This window comes from Diprion similis, chromosome 4, assembly GCF_021155765.1.
Source record: "Diprion similis isolate iyDipSimi1 chromosome 4, iyDipSimi1.1, whole genome shotgun sequence".
NCBI lineage: Eukaryota > Metazoa > Arthropoda > Insecta > Hymenoptera > Diprionidae > Diprion > Diprion similis.
This window is the reverse complement of record NC_060108.1, coordinates 24,413,925-24,430,511: the sequence shown is the minus strand read 5'-3', so window position 1 is coordinate 24,430,511 and position 16,587 is coordinate 24,413,925. Positions and strand designations below refer to the sequence as shown.

The 16,587-nt window shown below is 43.8% G+C and overlaps 1 protein-coding gene across 3 annotated transcripts in view; it reads left to right on the top strand.

Moving 5' to 3' along the window:
* Positions 1-16,587, top strand: part of LOC124405799 (unconventional myosin-XV) — a 53,221-nt gene that overhangs the window by 21,260 nt on the left and 15,374 nt on the right. Inside the window, exons 13-26 of one of the 3 annotated variants that reach the window (XM_046881010.1) lie at positions 1-722; positions 794-1,262; positions 1,640-1,842; positions 1,927-2,198; positions 2,283-2,462; positions 2,635-3,088; positions 3,162-3,919; positions 4,994-5,146; positions 6,183-6,667; positions 6,743-7,027; positions 7,113-7,324; positions 7,406-7,604; positions 7,680-8,694; positions 9,337-9,579. In XM_046881010.1, coding sequence (XP_046736966.1) covers positions 1-722; positions 794-1,262; positions 1,640-1,842; positions 1,927-2,198; positions 2,283-2,462; positions 2,635-3,088; positions 3,162-3,919; positions 4,994-5,146; positions 6,183-6,667; positions 6,743-7,027; positions 7,113-7,324; positions 7,406-7,604; positions 7,680-8,694; positions 9,337-9,579 — 5,650 coding nt within the window. Of the gene's footprint in view, positions 723-793; positions 1,263-1,639; positions 1,843-1,926; positions 2,199-2,282; positions 2,463-2,631; positions 3,089-3,161; positions 3,920-4,993; positions 5,147-6,182; positions 6,668-6,742; positions 7,028-7,112; positions 7,325-7,405; positions 7,605-7,679; positions 8,695-9,336; positions 9,580-16,587 lie in introns of all 3 variants that reach the window. The other 2 variants (XM_046881009.1, XM_046881011.1) reach the window with 2 other exon arrangements.

The window sequence follows — 16,587 nt, the reverse complement described above, 5'->3', positions numbered from 1 at the left end:
GTGTAATCCATGGTTCGTACGCTGTATAAAACCGAACACAGAAAAGGCGCCGATGAAGTTCGACATGCCTTGTGTACTGGAACAGCTACGTTACACGGGAATGCTGGAAACGATTCGGATTCGTAAAACGGGCTACCCTGTGCGCCTTTTGTTCAGTCACTTCGTAGATCGCTACAGATACCTGGTGCACACTAATCTACCACGCGGTGCGCCGAACAAGGAACTGTGCAGAATGATCCTCGACAAGGCCGCGCCACAGGAGTCACATACTCAGTATCAGTTGGGGCTGACCAGAGTTTTCTTGAGGGAGTCACTGGAAAGGACTCTCGAATACAACAGAGCGCTGATCCTCGAAAGAGCTGCCATCACCGTCCAGCGGTATACCAGAGGCTTCCTCGCTCGCAGGAGATTCTTGAACATTTCTCGAAGCACCGTTCTCCTCCAGGCAGTCTACCGCGGGTACCGCGAACGGAAAAACTACAAAGCTCTTAAAAGGGGTGCAATTATGGCACAAAAGCTGCACAGGGGCAGAAGAGAGAGAGCCAAGTTCAGGATCCTCAAGGCCGAGATGCAGAAGAGAGCTGAGATCGAGAAGGCCAGCAGGGAAAGAGCCAAGGCCAAACAGCAGCGCGAGGAACAGGAAAGAGCCTCCAGAGCTGTGGCTGGTGTTAATCATCTGGAGATTCCAGCCGAGCTTGCCTTCATCTACAGCAAACTAGACGGTGAGTTTCGTAGCACGATTTCAGATTCGTACTCAATTGCAGTATTTGCCAATTTCTTCTTGCCTTTGCAGACTGGCACCCGACACACACGGAACGGAATTTGCTCAAGGTAGTTGGTCCCGTGGTACCGCAGCCTTACAGTTATCGTCTCCCAGCTGACATTGACCAGCACCAGTTCTCGAAATTCACGAATATCTACTTCAAGAGTCATATTTTTGGGATGAAACGGGAACCGATTAAGACACCGTTCTTAGCGAAGGCGCGGGACCAGGACTACACTGACTCTCTGATGATTTTTAAAATGCTTTTGCGATTCATGAACGAGAACAACCTCAGTGGAAAGCGCGAGCAGGCTCTTGGTGACTACATTGTCAACAAGGGGATAGTTAACGAGAAACTGAGAGACGAGATTCTCTGTCAATTGGCTAATCAGACGTGGAAAAATGAGAATGACGCTAATAAGGAGAGGGGCTGGCTCTTGCTGTCGAATTGTTTATCAGCCTTCCAACCGAGTCCGACGCTCTTCAAATACCTTCTCAAGTAAGCGTGTGATTTATTTCTGAGTACCGCGTTCCGAGGATGAAAGTAAAATCTTGCAAATGCGAGAATGAATAGTTTTTTCATCGCGCTTTAAGAAATTCTGCGATGCCAGTATTCTTGGAATGAGGCTAAGAATGATTCTTTTTTAACCACGGAGTGTCTTGACGTTTGCTCATCCATCAATCTCTCTTCATCTTTTTTATTACGGTATTTGTAAAGTGGGAACAGGCACATCCGACGCAGACATGCTTTCTAAACGGCGAAGTAGAGTTACAAAAGAGCAATTAAAATAGATTAACATAAAATTCAAAGCTTCTTCTCTGCTTACTTGTCCATTACGCAACTTCATGCTATTCACGCATGACGTTACTTTTCAGATACGTTTCTGACCACGCTTATGACGGTTACAAGGCCTATTGTCAGCGAAAACTTCTTCAGGGTGAAAGAACCGTGCTCAGAATGACGAGCAACAATCAATCAGCGACCTATCAAGTCGCCAGAAATTATCCACCCTGTGTTCTGGAGTGGCGAGCAAACAGAAACAGAGTGAACATGGCGCTAAACGTTGGCTTTTACGATGGTGAGTTTGGCAAAGTGATCATATGCGTAGTAAATGTGGTAATGAGTTTTGTGACAAGACTGATCGCGGATCTTCAATTCACAGGTGAAACTACGACTTGTGCCGTCGACTCTTGGACGTCGTGTGAAGAGCTGGCTAATCTCGCAGTCCAGAATCATGGTGTTGATAACACAGGCTGGACCATCACCTTGTGGAATCAGTTAGACGGGCCCGACGCGATAGTCACTGAAACCAGTGGATTTGATTACGTTCTGGATCTGATTTCGGAAATGGAACTCACTCCAGCTTTCCCTTCGGCTAAGAATATCTTCATGGAACAGAGGAAGAACAGCTTCCCAGCAATTAAGAAACGAGAGGTGAATTTTTGCATCTTTTATTACCTGCATTTGCAGCTCAACATTCATCAGTTACGGTTTTTCATTTGATTTTTCAATTTTCAGCATGCTCAAGTGATGAGGGAACTGGAACAGGAGCTCGAACCACCTGTGTTGAAGACGTTCCAGCCTCTGGAGAGAAAACCAATTCCGAAAGCCGTTGAAAAGCCAGTCGTAGAAACAGAGATTCAATCTCCGAGACGGCCAGCTGTCCCGCCGCCACAACCACCAGTTGCCAAAGCTCCTGTAAGAAATAATTAATGTTCATTATCAATCTACGAAGTTGCTTTCAGTCGTTTCGCTGTGTAAAGAATCGATTTTACAATCAAACCAAAGGTTCTTGATCACGCTGAATCACTTTTGCAGCTTTTTAACATTTTTCGTGATCTTTTCCTAAAATCCTAAAAAATTTTAGCAGACTAGAAAACAGTCTCACGAAGGAATACTGGAGACTTCTGAATCGGGCCTCTCCCGAAAATCAGCCCTGAATGATCGTTACTTTGAGAAAGACAAGCAGCGTAGTAGAAGTTTGGACAATTTATTGCAACCGGACGCGGTGACCCCACCAAGTAAACTTGCGAACCTGGGACTGTCGTCGTCTAAGTTGAACGAGCGATACCACAGCCTGGAAAGAATCGGGGAAACATCGGCGGTGACGAACGTTGAGTACATGAGCAGGGCTGAGATCATTCAGGAGAGGAAATACAGTCGCATCAGCCGAACAACAGAGCCCAATATTCTGGAAGAGGAAGACCTGACCATCGATTTCGAATACCCAGACATTCAGTCGGTTAGTCAGACCGGAAGATCCGAGGACGACAAGAGTAGCTACATCAGGTCACAGACGAGATTCATCAAGTCGCAGTACCCAGGTAAGATGCTCGAACCATTGCAATATGACGAAGCTCGACTCGATGACGAAAGCATCCGCTGCTCTATTTTCAGGGAAACGCGCTTTTCCTGGAAGCCAATCGAGCAGAGCCTACATCGAGAAGAGCGAATACGGGGGAGTGAAGTCGTCCGCAATGTCCGATACCAGCGAGGCACCATCCTTGGCTTCCCACGTGAGGAGAGTCCGGGTTCCAAGTCAAGCATCTGACGTTGATCAGTTTTTAGATGAACTGTTCATGCCGGTGCTTGACGGGAATTTGGACGAGCTTTCGGACGCTAGGAGTCTAGCCGCAAGTATCAAGGGCTTAGCGAACAGAGGAGGAGCAGCTAAGACTACGGGAGATTTCGTGAGCTGGGTAACCGAAGAGAGTTTTGCCGATAGTGAAATCGACTCGGTTACCCCAGGGGAAATTGCATCGAGGATAAAGGGAGGTGGGAATATGGACATTCCAAATCAGAATACGGCGTTCAATTTCAACCCAATGTCTCCGGCCGGGATGATGTCACCCCCAATGATGATGCCGATGTTCAGCCCGACCCAGCCTGTTCAGAATCAGCAAAACCCTGGAATGAACTCCGGCTTCATGCCCATTCCCATTTACAACATGCAGGGCCTCAATTTGCCCGCTCAATACCCAAACTCTCCGCCCAATCAGAACAATGACATAGCTGCGTACCAGCAGAATTTGCAAAGAGCTTTTTTGCAGAGCGCTATGGCACAGAATATCCAAATTCAGCAGCAACTCTTAGCCCAAAATCAAGCGCTCCAACAGCTTCTGGTCCAGAGTCCTCAGAACGCAGCTCAGCAGCCGGTGAGTCAGAAAAAACGAGATTTTGAAGTTCGCATACGATACTTTTGTACAAAGTCTTCATACATGTTATACGATGTATACACTTTTCTATGAATTTTGATTTTTTCTTTACACGGTTGACAGACCATGGATTTGGAAATAGCTTGAATGCATCACTTGTAAAATACCTAAATCGTTCTACACGCTGATAGAATTTTTGATCTGTAAATAACACAATTTTTCAAAGAGTGGTTCGATCCCATTCAACTTCTGTATTAGCTTATTTTTTATTTTAACTGCACGACATCAGGTGAAATCATAACTCAAGGTGATAACCCAGATCACAACTATCGATTACTGATCGTCATCATAATAACGAAAATCTTTCGATCAATGCAGAACACTTTATGCTGTAACCAATATTCCTCACAGCCATGAAGTAAACGATTAGCTCACTGACAATCTGTTTTGAACGACTCATGTCAGTCTTGTGTTACGTCATTATTTATAAAATACTCTTTATGCACATGTAAAAAGATCTTCAAAAAATTGTTTTATCCTGCGATTGCATAATTAGCTATCAAAGCTATGGCGAGTATAATGGAAAACGTGACTTACGAACCTAATGCCAATAACACAAAGTCTTGCTAATGCGTAACTAATAGCGCCAACATATAATTAAGTGTAATGGTGTAAATTATTCTGACATTGAATACCGAACAAATTTTAATTCTGCGTACGATGATAGATGATGAAAGTAAACGAACTATCAGAGAATACATGTTAGTAACCGGTTGAAACCCGATGAGTGATGAATCATTGGGTGTCAGCCAGACCTAATTATGCAATGAAAATAACTTGATAATTATACCCATATGCACTATTTTATATATAATCATAGCAAAGTCTGTTACTAATTTACTGACTTATATTTCACTTTACTGAAAAACTTAATCTTCGTCGCATCTGACGAAATAATAACTGGATTGAAAAAAGGCGTGTTTTTTTTTTTATTTTAATTTTTAACTATCTACACTTGTGGTTGAGATTTCTTTGGGTCTGAAATCGGGGAATGGTATCGGTGTGTGTTTCCAGGGCATGCCTTCTCCTCCGACGTACTCTGCGGGCCCTTTGGGCATGCCTCTAGCCCCCCCAGCCCCAAACAATCAAAACGAAATGATTCAAATGAATGAAACGAACAAAATGAACGAACTGGGCCCCAATGACTCTATCGGACGCTATTCCAAGGTATCTATTCGTTCAACTAAAGATGCCTAGCTTAAATTATACTCATCAGTCTGCACTAGGGCACAAATGAGGCAAGCGAACCAAAGTGGCGTGGCGTCCTCTTCGTTGCTCATCAACTCACCTGTTACAAACTTCTTATTTTATTAAGGATAATCCTTTTCGCGCCTCAGTTCCTTGGTGGTTTTGAATAGTCTCGAGGCAACTTAGTCTTGACACATCGTCTTCTAGTCTAAGTATGGATAATTCACGAATTTACATGCGTTGAGCAACTAGTGAATACCTTCGATTATCACAAGACTTTCCACATCTCTGTCTTATACCCATGATTACAGTCGGTCAAGATAATTCTACTGCTAGTTATTATCTCCCTAATCATTGCTCTTGGACCAACTATCCAAATAATTACTTTTGAAATAGACGCGAGTCACAGTATTAAGCCCACTTGAAACCACCGTGGAATTGATGATTGTGAAAACTGTGATGAATAATAAGCTGCCGGCAAGTAACTTGCGTGTCCTTAGCGAACACAAACCAGGTTGTAGCTGGCTTAAAAAACAGGACAATGATAATTAAAAATCTATTCCTTGTGTATATTCTCTTTCTTGCACTGTGTTATTAACGCACGGAACTTGCTCGATTAATATAATAACCCTGGCAGAGTCCAGCAACTCGTTGTTTCCCAGACTACCAGGCAGTCGGCTTCAATCTATGGGTCAAACACTCAGTCATCACCGATGTAAATAATTTTTAAGAGTATTTGAAATCCGATGAAAATATGTCGAAGATTGTGCGATCAGCAGAGAGATCGACCTTTAAATTTGAGCCGGTTCACTCGTAGTCTGGATTCTTAATAACGATTCATGTCTGCACAAAAAACTGTCCACTGTACCTTGCACGCAACTTAAAATCCGTTATTTTCACGTGTAAATTTATAACCACACAGACATTTGTAAAATCGTGATTCGCACCAACTCTTCTTCACTTCTTTTCCCAAACCATGAACCTTGCGACTAACCCAATACTCGCAACCTGCCAGGTCTCCTTCCGCGAGCCAAACGACGGTGAGCTTTGGTCGACAGAAAAACGTACAATGCCTGCGCAGTCGACGCCGGTAGTAGTTCGGCAGGAAACGGTGGTTGTCAAGGCGCAGGTTCACCGGTCCCAGAGCCCACCTCGAAAGGGAAGCGGAAGCCAGGAGACCCGTAAGGTCAGTAACGATTACGGCGTGCGGAAGATCAGTGTCGAACGGAAGTCGAACGAGAGGAAAATATCTTCGTCTTCCGAGCTGCGGCGGACCAGTGTAAACAAGGGAAACGTTCAGACCAACTTCACAAACGTTTTAAGCGAGCTCAAGAACCGGAAGAGCAGCGTTGAAAGCAACATTTCTAGTTCGAGCAACAGCAAGGGGGTTCCTCCACCCCCGCCGATGCCGCCACCCCTGGAACTCAACGATCCGTCGGAATCCAGGCCGTTCCTTGACCCATATGGTAGAGCGAAGACTGTGCGGATTGGAAAGTGGAGGTGAATATCTGTCGGCTTTCCTCCTGATCGATATTTTTTAACTTCTTCTTTTCTCTGACCGTGCAATTTTTCCAGGTGGCCCCCGCCGAGCGACGCTACCGAAGCTCAGATTCAAGACAGCTTCATAGAGTTCAAAATGCGGCAGCAGCATCAACAGAGGAAAATCACACCTCAGTACCAGGAGTACCAGGTCGAGGGTGAGAATTCTGCTGAAGGGGGTGTTGAATGGGAAGAATTTGAGATTGAGAACGTCAACGGAAGCGAAGAGCGCAGTTCGAACAATCGCAACGCGACTACGAGCCCCTCTAGGCACGAAGATGGTCACAAAGATGACGGGGAGAGGAAGAAGAAGAAGTCTAAGTCAGTGTTGTTTGTTTTTCAACAGGTGTAAGGATTTCTGCAGATGACTAGAAGCAAGCTTCATTTCTGTTTTTTTTTTCGACAGATCTGGATTCGAAATCGGAGCTCAACGCCCGTCTCCTGGTAGCATTGGCAAGCTCAAACTTAGCTCGGAGATGAGACAGCGGCTAGAAAAGGTTACGGCAAACCACAGCGTCAGGTCGACCAAGACAACTGAGAAACCGGCCTTACCCAGAGAGGATGGCAAGGTCAAGAGGCTAGAAGACAACAGGAAACTTCTACTGGAACAGCAACTAGGTGAGAAGTCCAATTCCCCATGAACAATGCACATGAATCTCTCAAAATTCCAAAAATTTTACAAATTATCAACTACCGTAGGTGGAAGGTGGGACGACTACGCCTCAACGACTGCCGATGACGCTCAGAGCGTAACGTCAAAGGGAACGACGGACATGATGACGCAGGCCCAAGTGGTTCGCAGTCAGATTGAGCGAATGGAGAGACCGGCGCCACCCCCACCTCCAGTCACACCCCCGCAGCCACCCAGTCCTCGAGGTGGCAGCATGTACAGTCACAGGTAAATATCTCTGGCATAAGTGGAACATGAGGTAATACGTTGCCGATATCACGATGCTGTTATCAATGATTTTAGTCAATCCGGAGTGCCTCAGCCCAGATCACCGCCAGCCCCAGTGGAGCCTAAGAGTCGCGACGTCTTCCGAGGCTCTCCGGAGTCGGACATGTTCGACCACTCGCCAAAGAACCAGAGAGACATGTTCAGTCAAAGTCGAGACTTGTTCGCGTCGCAGCAGCACCTCAGGGAGTCCCAAGAGTACCGAACGCAGTACGAAAATGGCAAAAACTTTTACGGCAAGGACAGCACGGACATGGCAAGCTCGACGCGGGACAACCGAAGCGCCGATTTCGACTCGAGGAAGGACGGAACCTCCGATATATTCGACGCGGTGTCGTCGAAAACGCCTTACGGTAGGGATGCTTACTCCTCGGGGAGGGACATATTTGACACGACAAACGCGAAGAGGGACTCCTTCGGGATGATGAGAGACGTGTCGCCGAAGTCTAGGGACAGCTTTGGAATGCCGTCTTCGAGGGACTTCGGCGTGGTCCCCAATACTCGGGATTCATTCGCAGCCCAGCGTCAGGGGTTCAAACGTCTAGACCGCGAGGCTGAGCGGAGATCGAGCGTTGCCTCGACTCATCACACCGATAAGATGGAGAGGATCGAGATCGAGGAGTGGCCCGAGTTTCTGAAGCCTGTTCTGCCACCGGTTGAGAAGCCGGAAATCGAGAAGGCCCAGGAGGTCGTTGACACCAAGCTGTACCCTCAAACATCCACTGCCCATTTCACCTACAACCGGGTTACATGGACCCTCAGAGTCAAGAAGGAGGTCTTTGCTCCTAGTGAGAATTTGACCAGTCCTTTAGCTCTTCATCTCGTCTTTTGCCAGGTCGCGTACGATGTACTCGCCACCTCTAGCATCAGGATAAACAAGGAGGATAGGCAGAACATGCTTAAAATGCTCGACAATTATGGAATCAATTTGGAAAACCTTCAGAGCACTCAGCACAAGATCACGATCAAAAAGAACGTCGTTGACATGGCCAAGCAGTGGCCGATCTATTTCGCGAGGATCTTTCCAGTTTCGGTAAGTGTTCAATCGCGAACTTTAATAAGCTTACTAGCTTTTGCTCATCAGATAAGTTTATCAAATTCAGTGGACTTAATTTTCTCATTCTCCTTTGCACAAGTTACCGGTTCTTCAATGAATTCCATCAGAAATTCTACAAATAAATATCTTTTTCTTCTGCATCCCATTCAAAAGAATATCTGTAGGGTTTGACGCAGTCCATTGTAGTTTTTTCATTGAACAATCTCAACACCTTCAATTCGAGGCGTATTGAATTCATCAATGTGCAGGCAACGCCACTGAATTGTTCATCCCACGTCTCGTTTCCCACTATGTAAGATGCGGGGGAAAATCTGTACTTACGCAATTCGTTGTAGGTAGGCAAGGTACCTCGCGTGTTGGACAAAGCATCATAATTACACTATTTTATGTAATATGGTGGTTATATATATATATATATATATATATATATATATATATATATATATATATATACATATTTATTATACGTACATGTCCGAAGGTGGACTCAATAAAAACTTGTTGCGCAAGAGCAGGTGCTGGATTGAATGCTGGATTGTTGAAATGACTCGAAGAAAATGAAATGGAAAAGGACGAAAGAAACTCCAGCTAAACATCTTACGTCCGTTTTTCTTCCAGATCGGTCCGCAGCATCCGGAAGCCCAGCACGTTGCCGTGTCGCATCACGGTCTTCGGCTGATAAAGAGAACGACGAGTGGTGAACTGGTAATTCTAGAGACTCTGCTCCTCGAGGACATCGTCGGTGTTGGACCGACCAGATCCGGGGTCTGCAGTCTGCAGCTATCTTCCGGCGTGAGGCTTCCTCTCCACACCAACAGAGCACCGCAGCTCGGAGAGATGATCAGCAAGTACATCCGATTGGTAAGTCGGCCATGAATGATTATTTGCAGCATTACGCGAGGCGATGGAGAAGAGCAAAAACTGTTCCGTGCGGTGCAGTTACTCGGAACCTATGGCATTGAGGCCATTATATGGTGCGGATTCTCTTTTCTTAAGGTTCGAGTCCCGTGAAAAGTGGTACAAATTGGACGATCAATACATGGTGCCTTTTCTTTTTCTTATTTGGACACTTCAAAGAGACCTCAGACTCACGAGTTCGGTGTTGTGTATGTAATTTCAACGATTCGTGAGGCCTATTGAAGCAATTGCGTATGATCTGATCCTTGCTTTAGCACATGTGCTTCGGGCAATATTACGTCATGCAAAGTTCAAAAGTTGTAAAACGTTACCTAATTCAAAGCAATAACATGAGAGATCGAGGAACTAATTTACTCTCAAGACGTGGAAAGTATATGACCGTTTCGAGAGATCTCTTTGATTGAATTAATTGCGCACAGTTCATTCAAACGTACGTGAACTTTCTTTTATTATTATTTTTTTTTCTTTCGCGACAAATGTATTCTGTTCTTCGTCTCTTTCGCGAAAAAATGAAATAGACTAAAAATTGAAATGACTGCTATCCTCTGTGATAGATTATTTCTCAATAGATTACCTGTAATTATGTAACACTTAGAGAGGTAACCGAATGTGAATTAGTTTTTGAATTGAATGTCGAATATTATTTCTTTCGTAATAATAGATCTCAGTCGTACATTCAACTCTTTCACTTACAAAGGCATTATTCATTTCAAAACGCGTTGAACGAATCGAATAAACCACACACGTAAACGATACATACACGTTCTGATTATATGTACACCTATATGTTATACCAACTGGGTTGAGTTGCGACATTCGGAATAACTCAGACACCGTACTTATCTCGTACCCAACTGCGTCGCTGTGCACACTGGCATTTCGAGATTCCAATTCAAATTTCATACACCAGCTACCTGTGCTCCTTGTAAGTACAAACGAGCGCTGCTCTTCGTCGAGCTCTGACGCTTTGCGCAATTCACGCTTATACATGCTACTGGCTTCTACTATCCTACGTATATGCTTCATGGCGAAATAATTGTCAACCGACTGCACTTATGTCAGAGATTAGGAACGGACCTGAACAATATTGTTAAATTACTAATTAGAAGTCTGCAGATGCGATTATTCCTTCCTCTAAAAATGTTGCATACCTCGATTAATGCTTTTCGTGTATTCTTTACGCAATGAGGACACGATCCTGTTACATATTTACTGACTGGAATTTAAAACGATACGAATTCATACTAGATTATTGATTGTGAGGAAGTAGGAAATAATCTTGATGAAAATTTTTTCCATTTTCGCAGAATTTACTAACCAAATCAGTAATTGATGCGCAGCATGTGACTTTGGTTAGAATTCTTCGTTAAAATTCTTTTGCTTCAGAAATAAGGATTCGAGAAATTCAGGGGATAAATTACTTCGAAGTAGTGGTTTGCGAATCTCTCAATTAGCAATGACAATATGAAATCGGCGCGGTGGAATCACCGGTCTGGAATTCAATTCCCGCCGATTGACAGTTCGTGAGGCTGATATCGTATCGAGATATAAAAAATGGACCCACAAGTCAGCCTGCGGTACTTGAAACGTGTGTAAATACGTGGTTAGGGCGCGTATATTATGCCAATCCGATTGGCATCTAAGGCGCGTCTCCGGACGACGTGTGGATAGAAGCGTGGAGCTGGGCCGCAGGCTGGAAAGGCAGCTCATGTCCGGATAATGAAAAGTTATCTGGCCGTAAGGTCACGCTGGAATTCCTCACCCGCGGTGCAGATACACGCGTGTGTTTCCGAGGTTTGGTTAGGTACGAGTTTCCTGCATGATCAGCGAGCGTTGCGAGAGGAAATGTGCAGTCTGACCCGAAGCATCGTGAACAGCTGCCCCGAGAACCCGATGTGCCGCCTGTCCATAACTAGAAATCTAATCTCTCCTATCACGTGACAGTCTCAAGCTGACTCCTGGTTTCTCCGACGGACGTGGAGGCAAAAAAAGAAAAAGAAGAAGAAGATTAAGTAAAACGAAACAGTTCTTCTCTCAAATCAAGATCGGCAAAAACGAAGGAACTCTGTAGCTCTTTCTGCGGGAGGAGAGACTCATGCAGCCGATTCCCAACATCGATATCGAATTTCGTTATCTTAGCCCCGTGTGAACATCGCGAGACTAGTTGCACGCACCAGATGTTACGGGGAACGAACCCTTTCGCTATACGGGGGCGCATAATGACTCGTGTCTAATCCCAATGAGCGCCTTGAAATGAGCGTGTTATACTCGCTGCTGCGAAGTCTAATTACCGATTGAAATTTAACCGCGTGATTGATTGGTGACGATTTTTTTCTTTTTTTTTTTCTCATTTCTATTTCAGATTAGCACTAATTGTCCTGATCGTCATTACGCTCGATTGTCGTGAGACGCGAGCGTGATTATTCAAGTAGTCCTGATCCTGGGGTTCATTCGCCACAGGATGAAATCGTGTGCGCTGTTGTCTCAACATTTGTCTGAAAATATTCAAGGTTCTGAATCGTGAATACATGTTTTGATGAAACCGTGATCCGACTGCTTAGGAAATCGAAGAGAGAGGATCGAATGTCAAGGACAGGTTCATAAAAATTGTATTAAAACCGTGAAGGTCAAAGGGATTTAGTGACGCGTGTATAAACAGCTTCTAAGTAATAAAATTCCTCAAAGATTAGAAAGGCGACTTGTACGATATTCCAGTGGGAAATTATTAAATTGTGTTGCTCACTACTTTCACGCCAATTCGTGGCGATGCTGCTACCGCGTTAGGCACCTACCAACTATATATATATATATATATATATATATATATATATATATATATTCCGGCACACAGATTTTTATTTACCATTTAGTAACATGCATACCGCTCGACTCACAAACTTATGCTAAGAGTTGTATCGATAAAATCATTAACAGCCATCATCGTCGGGTTCGAAAAACCGCAGCCCGTAACGCGACTGTATAATAAACTTGTCTGAATGTTATAACCGGTAGTTACTAGTGTACACAAAACATCTTACTACCATGTATATAATAAAAGTTTTGCACGAACGAGATTCCAGATTCCGCGAGTGTTTGTATTGCATTTCCAGTGAGTGGTCATATGTGTTGAACAATGCCTCCATTCCTACTCGTTCTCAGCATTCTCATAAGCTAGAGAGGCCCAGATATCAGCCGACCCGCGATAATACGCAACCACCGTCATTTTTAATTAATCTTTATTAGTTTCGTTGTCCAGATACCGCGACCCGGTTAATAATTCGGCCAATTACGGGATTATTTATACGGAGCCAAATGACGCTTACTCGCATTTCTATTTGGCCTGCATCCACCAAATAGTTCCAATTAGGCTTTATAGCGAACCTGGACAAACGCTGAAGTAGCGGTTGAAAAAAAGTTCTTCTTATTTCTTTCAATCTCGGTCCATCTAACGGTTCAAATTTGAATGAGAAATCAATATGTCTGTACATGGCTTTTTCAACCCTCTACACAATTCGTCATTTAGATAATCCGAAATTGTGCAAATTATCCAAATGACGGTGACTTGAATTTGTAACTCCTAAGATTTTCAACGAACATTTTTTGCATTTAACGAACACTTGACGAATCTTTTGTTATCAGTTTGTTTCTCCTGTTTTTGAGAATCTTTTATGGATGGAATTTAGAACTATTATAAGACTACCAAACTTTATCCAATCTGCGTGAACTGCGATCGTGAAATTTCGTATCCGATACTTTCAAAAATCATCGCCTCTTATTGATGCAGCAATTTCTTATTCCACTTTTATTTCTACCTTATTTTCACCGGAAAAAAGGACTAGATTTAGCGAATTTAATTCAACCTCATAAGCTACTCCGCACTTTCACGTGGGAGGAAGCTCTAAGTGCACGTATAGAAATAATTAAAGAACTAATTCTAATCCAGTAATTTTATTGACATCGGAATGCCGAGAGTTAGGCTCACCTCACAACGGGTTACAGACGATGAGGGGAGGTTTGACTATACGTATCGCAAAAAGATTTCTGCGGTTGCTCTAACAAGTGAAACCGGGCGCGAGCACCACGAGTGCTCACAACTAGAAACAGGATTTATTTAACAAGTAAGTATGACAATTTAAAAGGCGCGGTGAACGGGATTCTGATCTATGAAACTCGTCGTCGAGTCTGTTAATGCTGCTGCTGCTGCTGCACTTCCACAGACCAGCAGACACAGAGTGCGTTAATCCATTAAGGAAGTTAACTAGACGCGGAAGTGCGTGTATGCTTATACCCAGATCCCGGAGATACGAGAGCAATCAACTCTCTCGCTGATCAGGCGACACTTAACGTTGCGTATGCCCGTGAAAATTATCGCCAAGACCATAACTTACACTTCAATAACTCGTTGCTGATAGTCTCGACCTACCAGTTACCTTCATGAATCGCCTTTAAATATACGCTCCGCTACTTTCCTTCCACCGACCGCAACGCTGCAAAAACTAATCGCCGTTGTTAGAGATCGCAATTAGCAGGAAGCCGCCGAGAATCATCATACAAATCGGCGAATGTCGCGCAAAAATTTCGGCCAGGTACTCCAGGTGCTTCTTTTCAACACTCACACTAGCATCTTCGCGCAATGTGTGCAGACAGATAATTGCCATCCCATTAGCAAGTCAAAGTACTTCCGGCCCCCGTTGACGTCGCTCCTTCTGTCAGGATCTTGCGAATCTGCACACTCCTCTCTGCGCTGCAGACGTTGTTGAATGTTGCACACTCTAGCAGACTCTCGAACAAAGACTAAGACGTTGCTACTCCAGGCACATGAAGCTTCTTCGTACCGATTCTTTGCGCTCGCATTACCACCCGCTGTGAACAAGCTGTTAGACGTACCCTGAATGATCATCGTGCAAAAAAAGGTTTCTTTTCTTCATCATTTGAAGTTAGAATTCACACGTAGTAATTGTTACCGTTACATCTACCCAGAATTTTTTGATTAACTTTTTATTTCATGCGTGAAAAAACAACGTATTTATCCATTTACATGGTCACAAAAGGATCAAAAATTTGTTCAGAAGTATATTTCGAAGGACTTTATCTCATCAACTTTTTACGATAAAGAATGATTTCTGTAAATACAAAAAGCTTTTTCACGTATACTACAAGCTGCAATCTTCATAGAAGATAATTTTCAAGAACTTCGAGTTAGTTCCTATCAATACCTAATTTTTTTTTTATCCAATCGTTCGACATTTTGCCTTATCAAGTATCGTTTTTGCGATTGCTCAAACTGCGCAGAAATTTACTGCGAATCTGCGACGATTCCTCCGGTGCGCACAACTTCGCGATTGAATATGTTGAACGCGCATAATGAAGCGGAAGGATGTGACGTGGATTTTACTCAAGTCCAAGGCCGCAGTGTTCTTCCATTGGTACAGGTAACACGATGTTGACGCAGTATTAAATCTTCGCAGTGCATCATCTTTACGGCTGATGCAGCTACCGCGACGAAAGTAGTACACATACATCGTTTGTGGGATGTGCAATTTATACAGTTATATACTTGCGGCTACATCCCGTATACATATAATGATCACAAAACAAATCTAACGATGAATAATCATCACAAAACGCGCAAAGATTTGCAACGCTCGCGATGCAGTAATAATAATATAATTGCGAAACACCTCGAACTTAAATAGATTTCAATAACAAAGACTTTTGAAGTGTTGCAAAAACGAATGCAACAGGTATAGTATAAAAGTGTGCAAAAATACGGAGGGAACAATCGAAATAATTAATATTATTCCTAATTCCTAACTATTCTATAAATTCTATTTATACTCCTTCCTCCACGCACATTTTCCTTTTTCGTAAAAGGTCGTAGTAACACGACTTGTGAGCAGCGGGTCAGTTCCGCTCACACAGGACCCCGACTAAGAGGGTGAAGGCACACCTGTCTCTTGAGGAAATAAATTGTTAGGCGTCACGGACATGGTCCTCACTTTTGGGACCGTCGAAGCGTGGAGGAAAAGAGGGTCCCCGATTCCATCCGTTCGTTGGGTGCAGGAAGGACGTCCCGTGCCGTCTGTCCCTGAGTATTTTACCTTCTTCTGCTCTAAGAACGCGCAAGCTTATAGGTTCGGCCTCGAACCGTAGAGACGTTACGAAAAGGAAAAGAAGAAGAAAAACGAAGGAGAGAAATGAAAATAATTAAGGGGCAAAAAAGATCCACCCGACTAACGTAACCGCACGCAGCAATCAACCGCATTCCGTTTTAATCCACGGCCTCGGGATATTTCAGCTACTACTGCATATCGTAAGAGCATTTCTTAAACGCGTGATATGAGGGATTTGAATACTCATTACTCATACACCATGCGTGACCCTTCACCCATCGTCGATAGATCTTCTCCTCTTGCGTTTTGCTCCAGCAATTATACGTTGCTGGGTTTTGTTTCGCGAGTTTTACGTATATTACGGAATTAGAAATCGCGCAAAAACGAGGCGAATAGTCTAGTTATCGAATCAGGGACAAAAACGCCGTAAAACGAAGGAGAACAGAACTACGGACTAAAGGACCTCGTGAAATTTTCGCACCGAGTTACAGATTTCATAGGTTTAACTATAATTTGTGTCTACTTTGAGATTTAATGCTTCATCCTTGCCTCGCGGATGCAGGACAAGTAAACTAGGACAATGCGCTAAAAATCATTGGCCGAAAAATTCAATTAGTACGTAAAGTAGGCGTACACGTAACGTTAATTAGAGTCAGCGAAGTATGGAGTAAATCCTTAAGTCGGTATGCTTCTTACTGTAATAATGAAGGGGAACTAAGTGTGTTCGGATTTTCTCGAGCATTGAACCACAATTTATAGACCCGTGCGTCTATAATGTTTTCAGAGTAATAAAGTTCAACAATTCTGGCATTATCCTATTGCATTTTTTCTGCAGTCT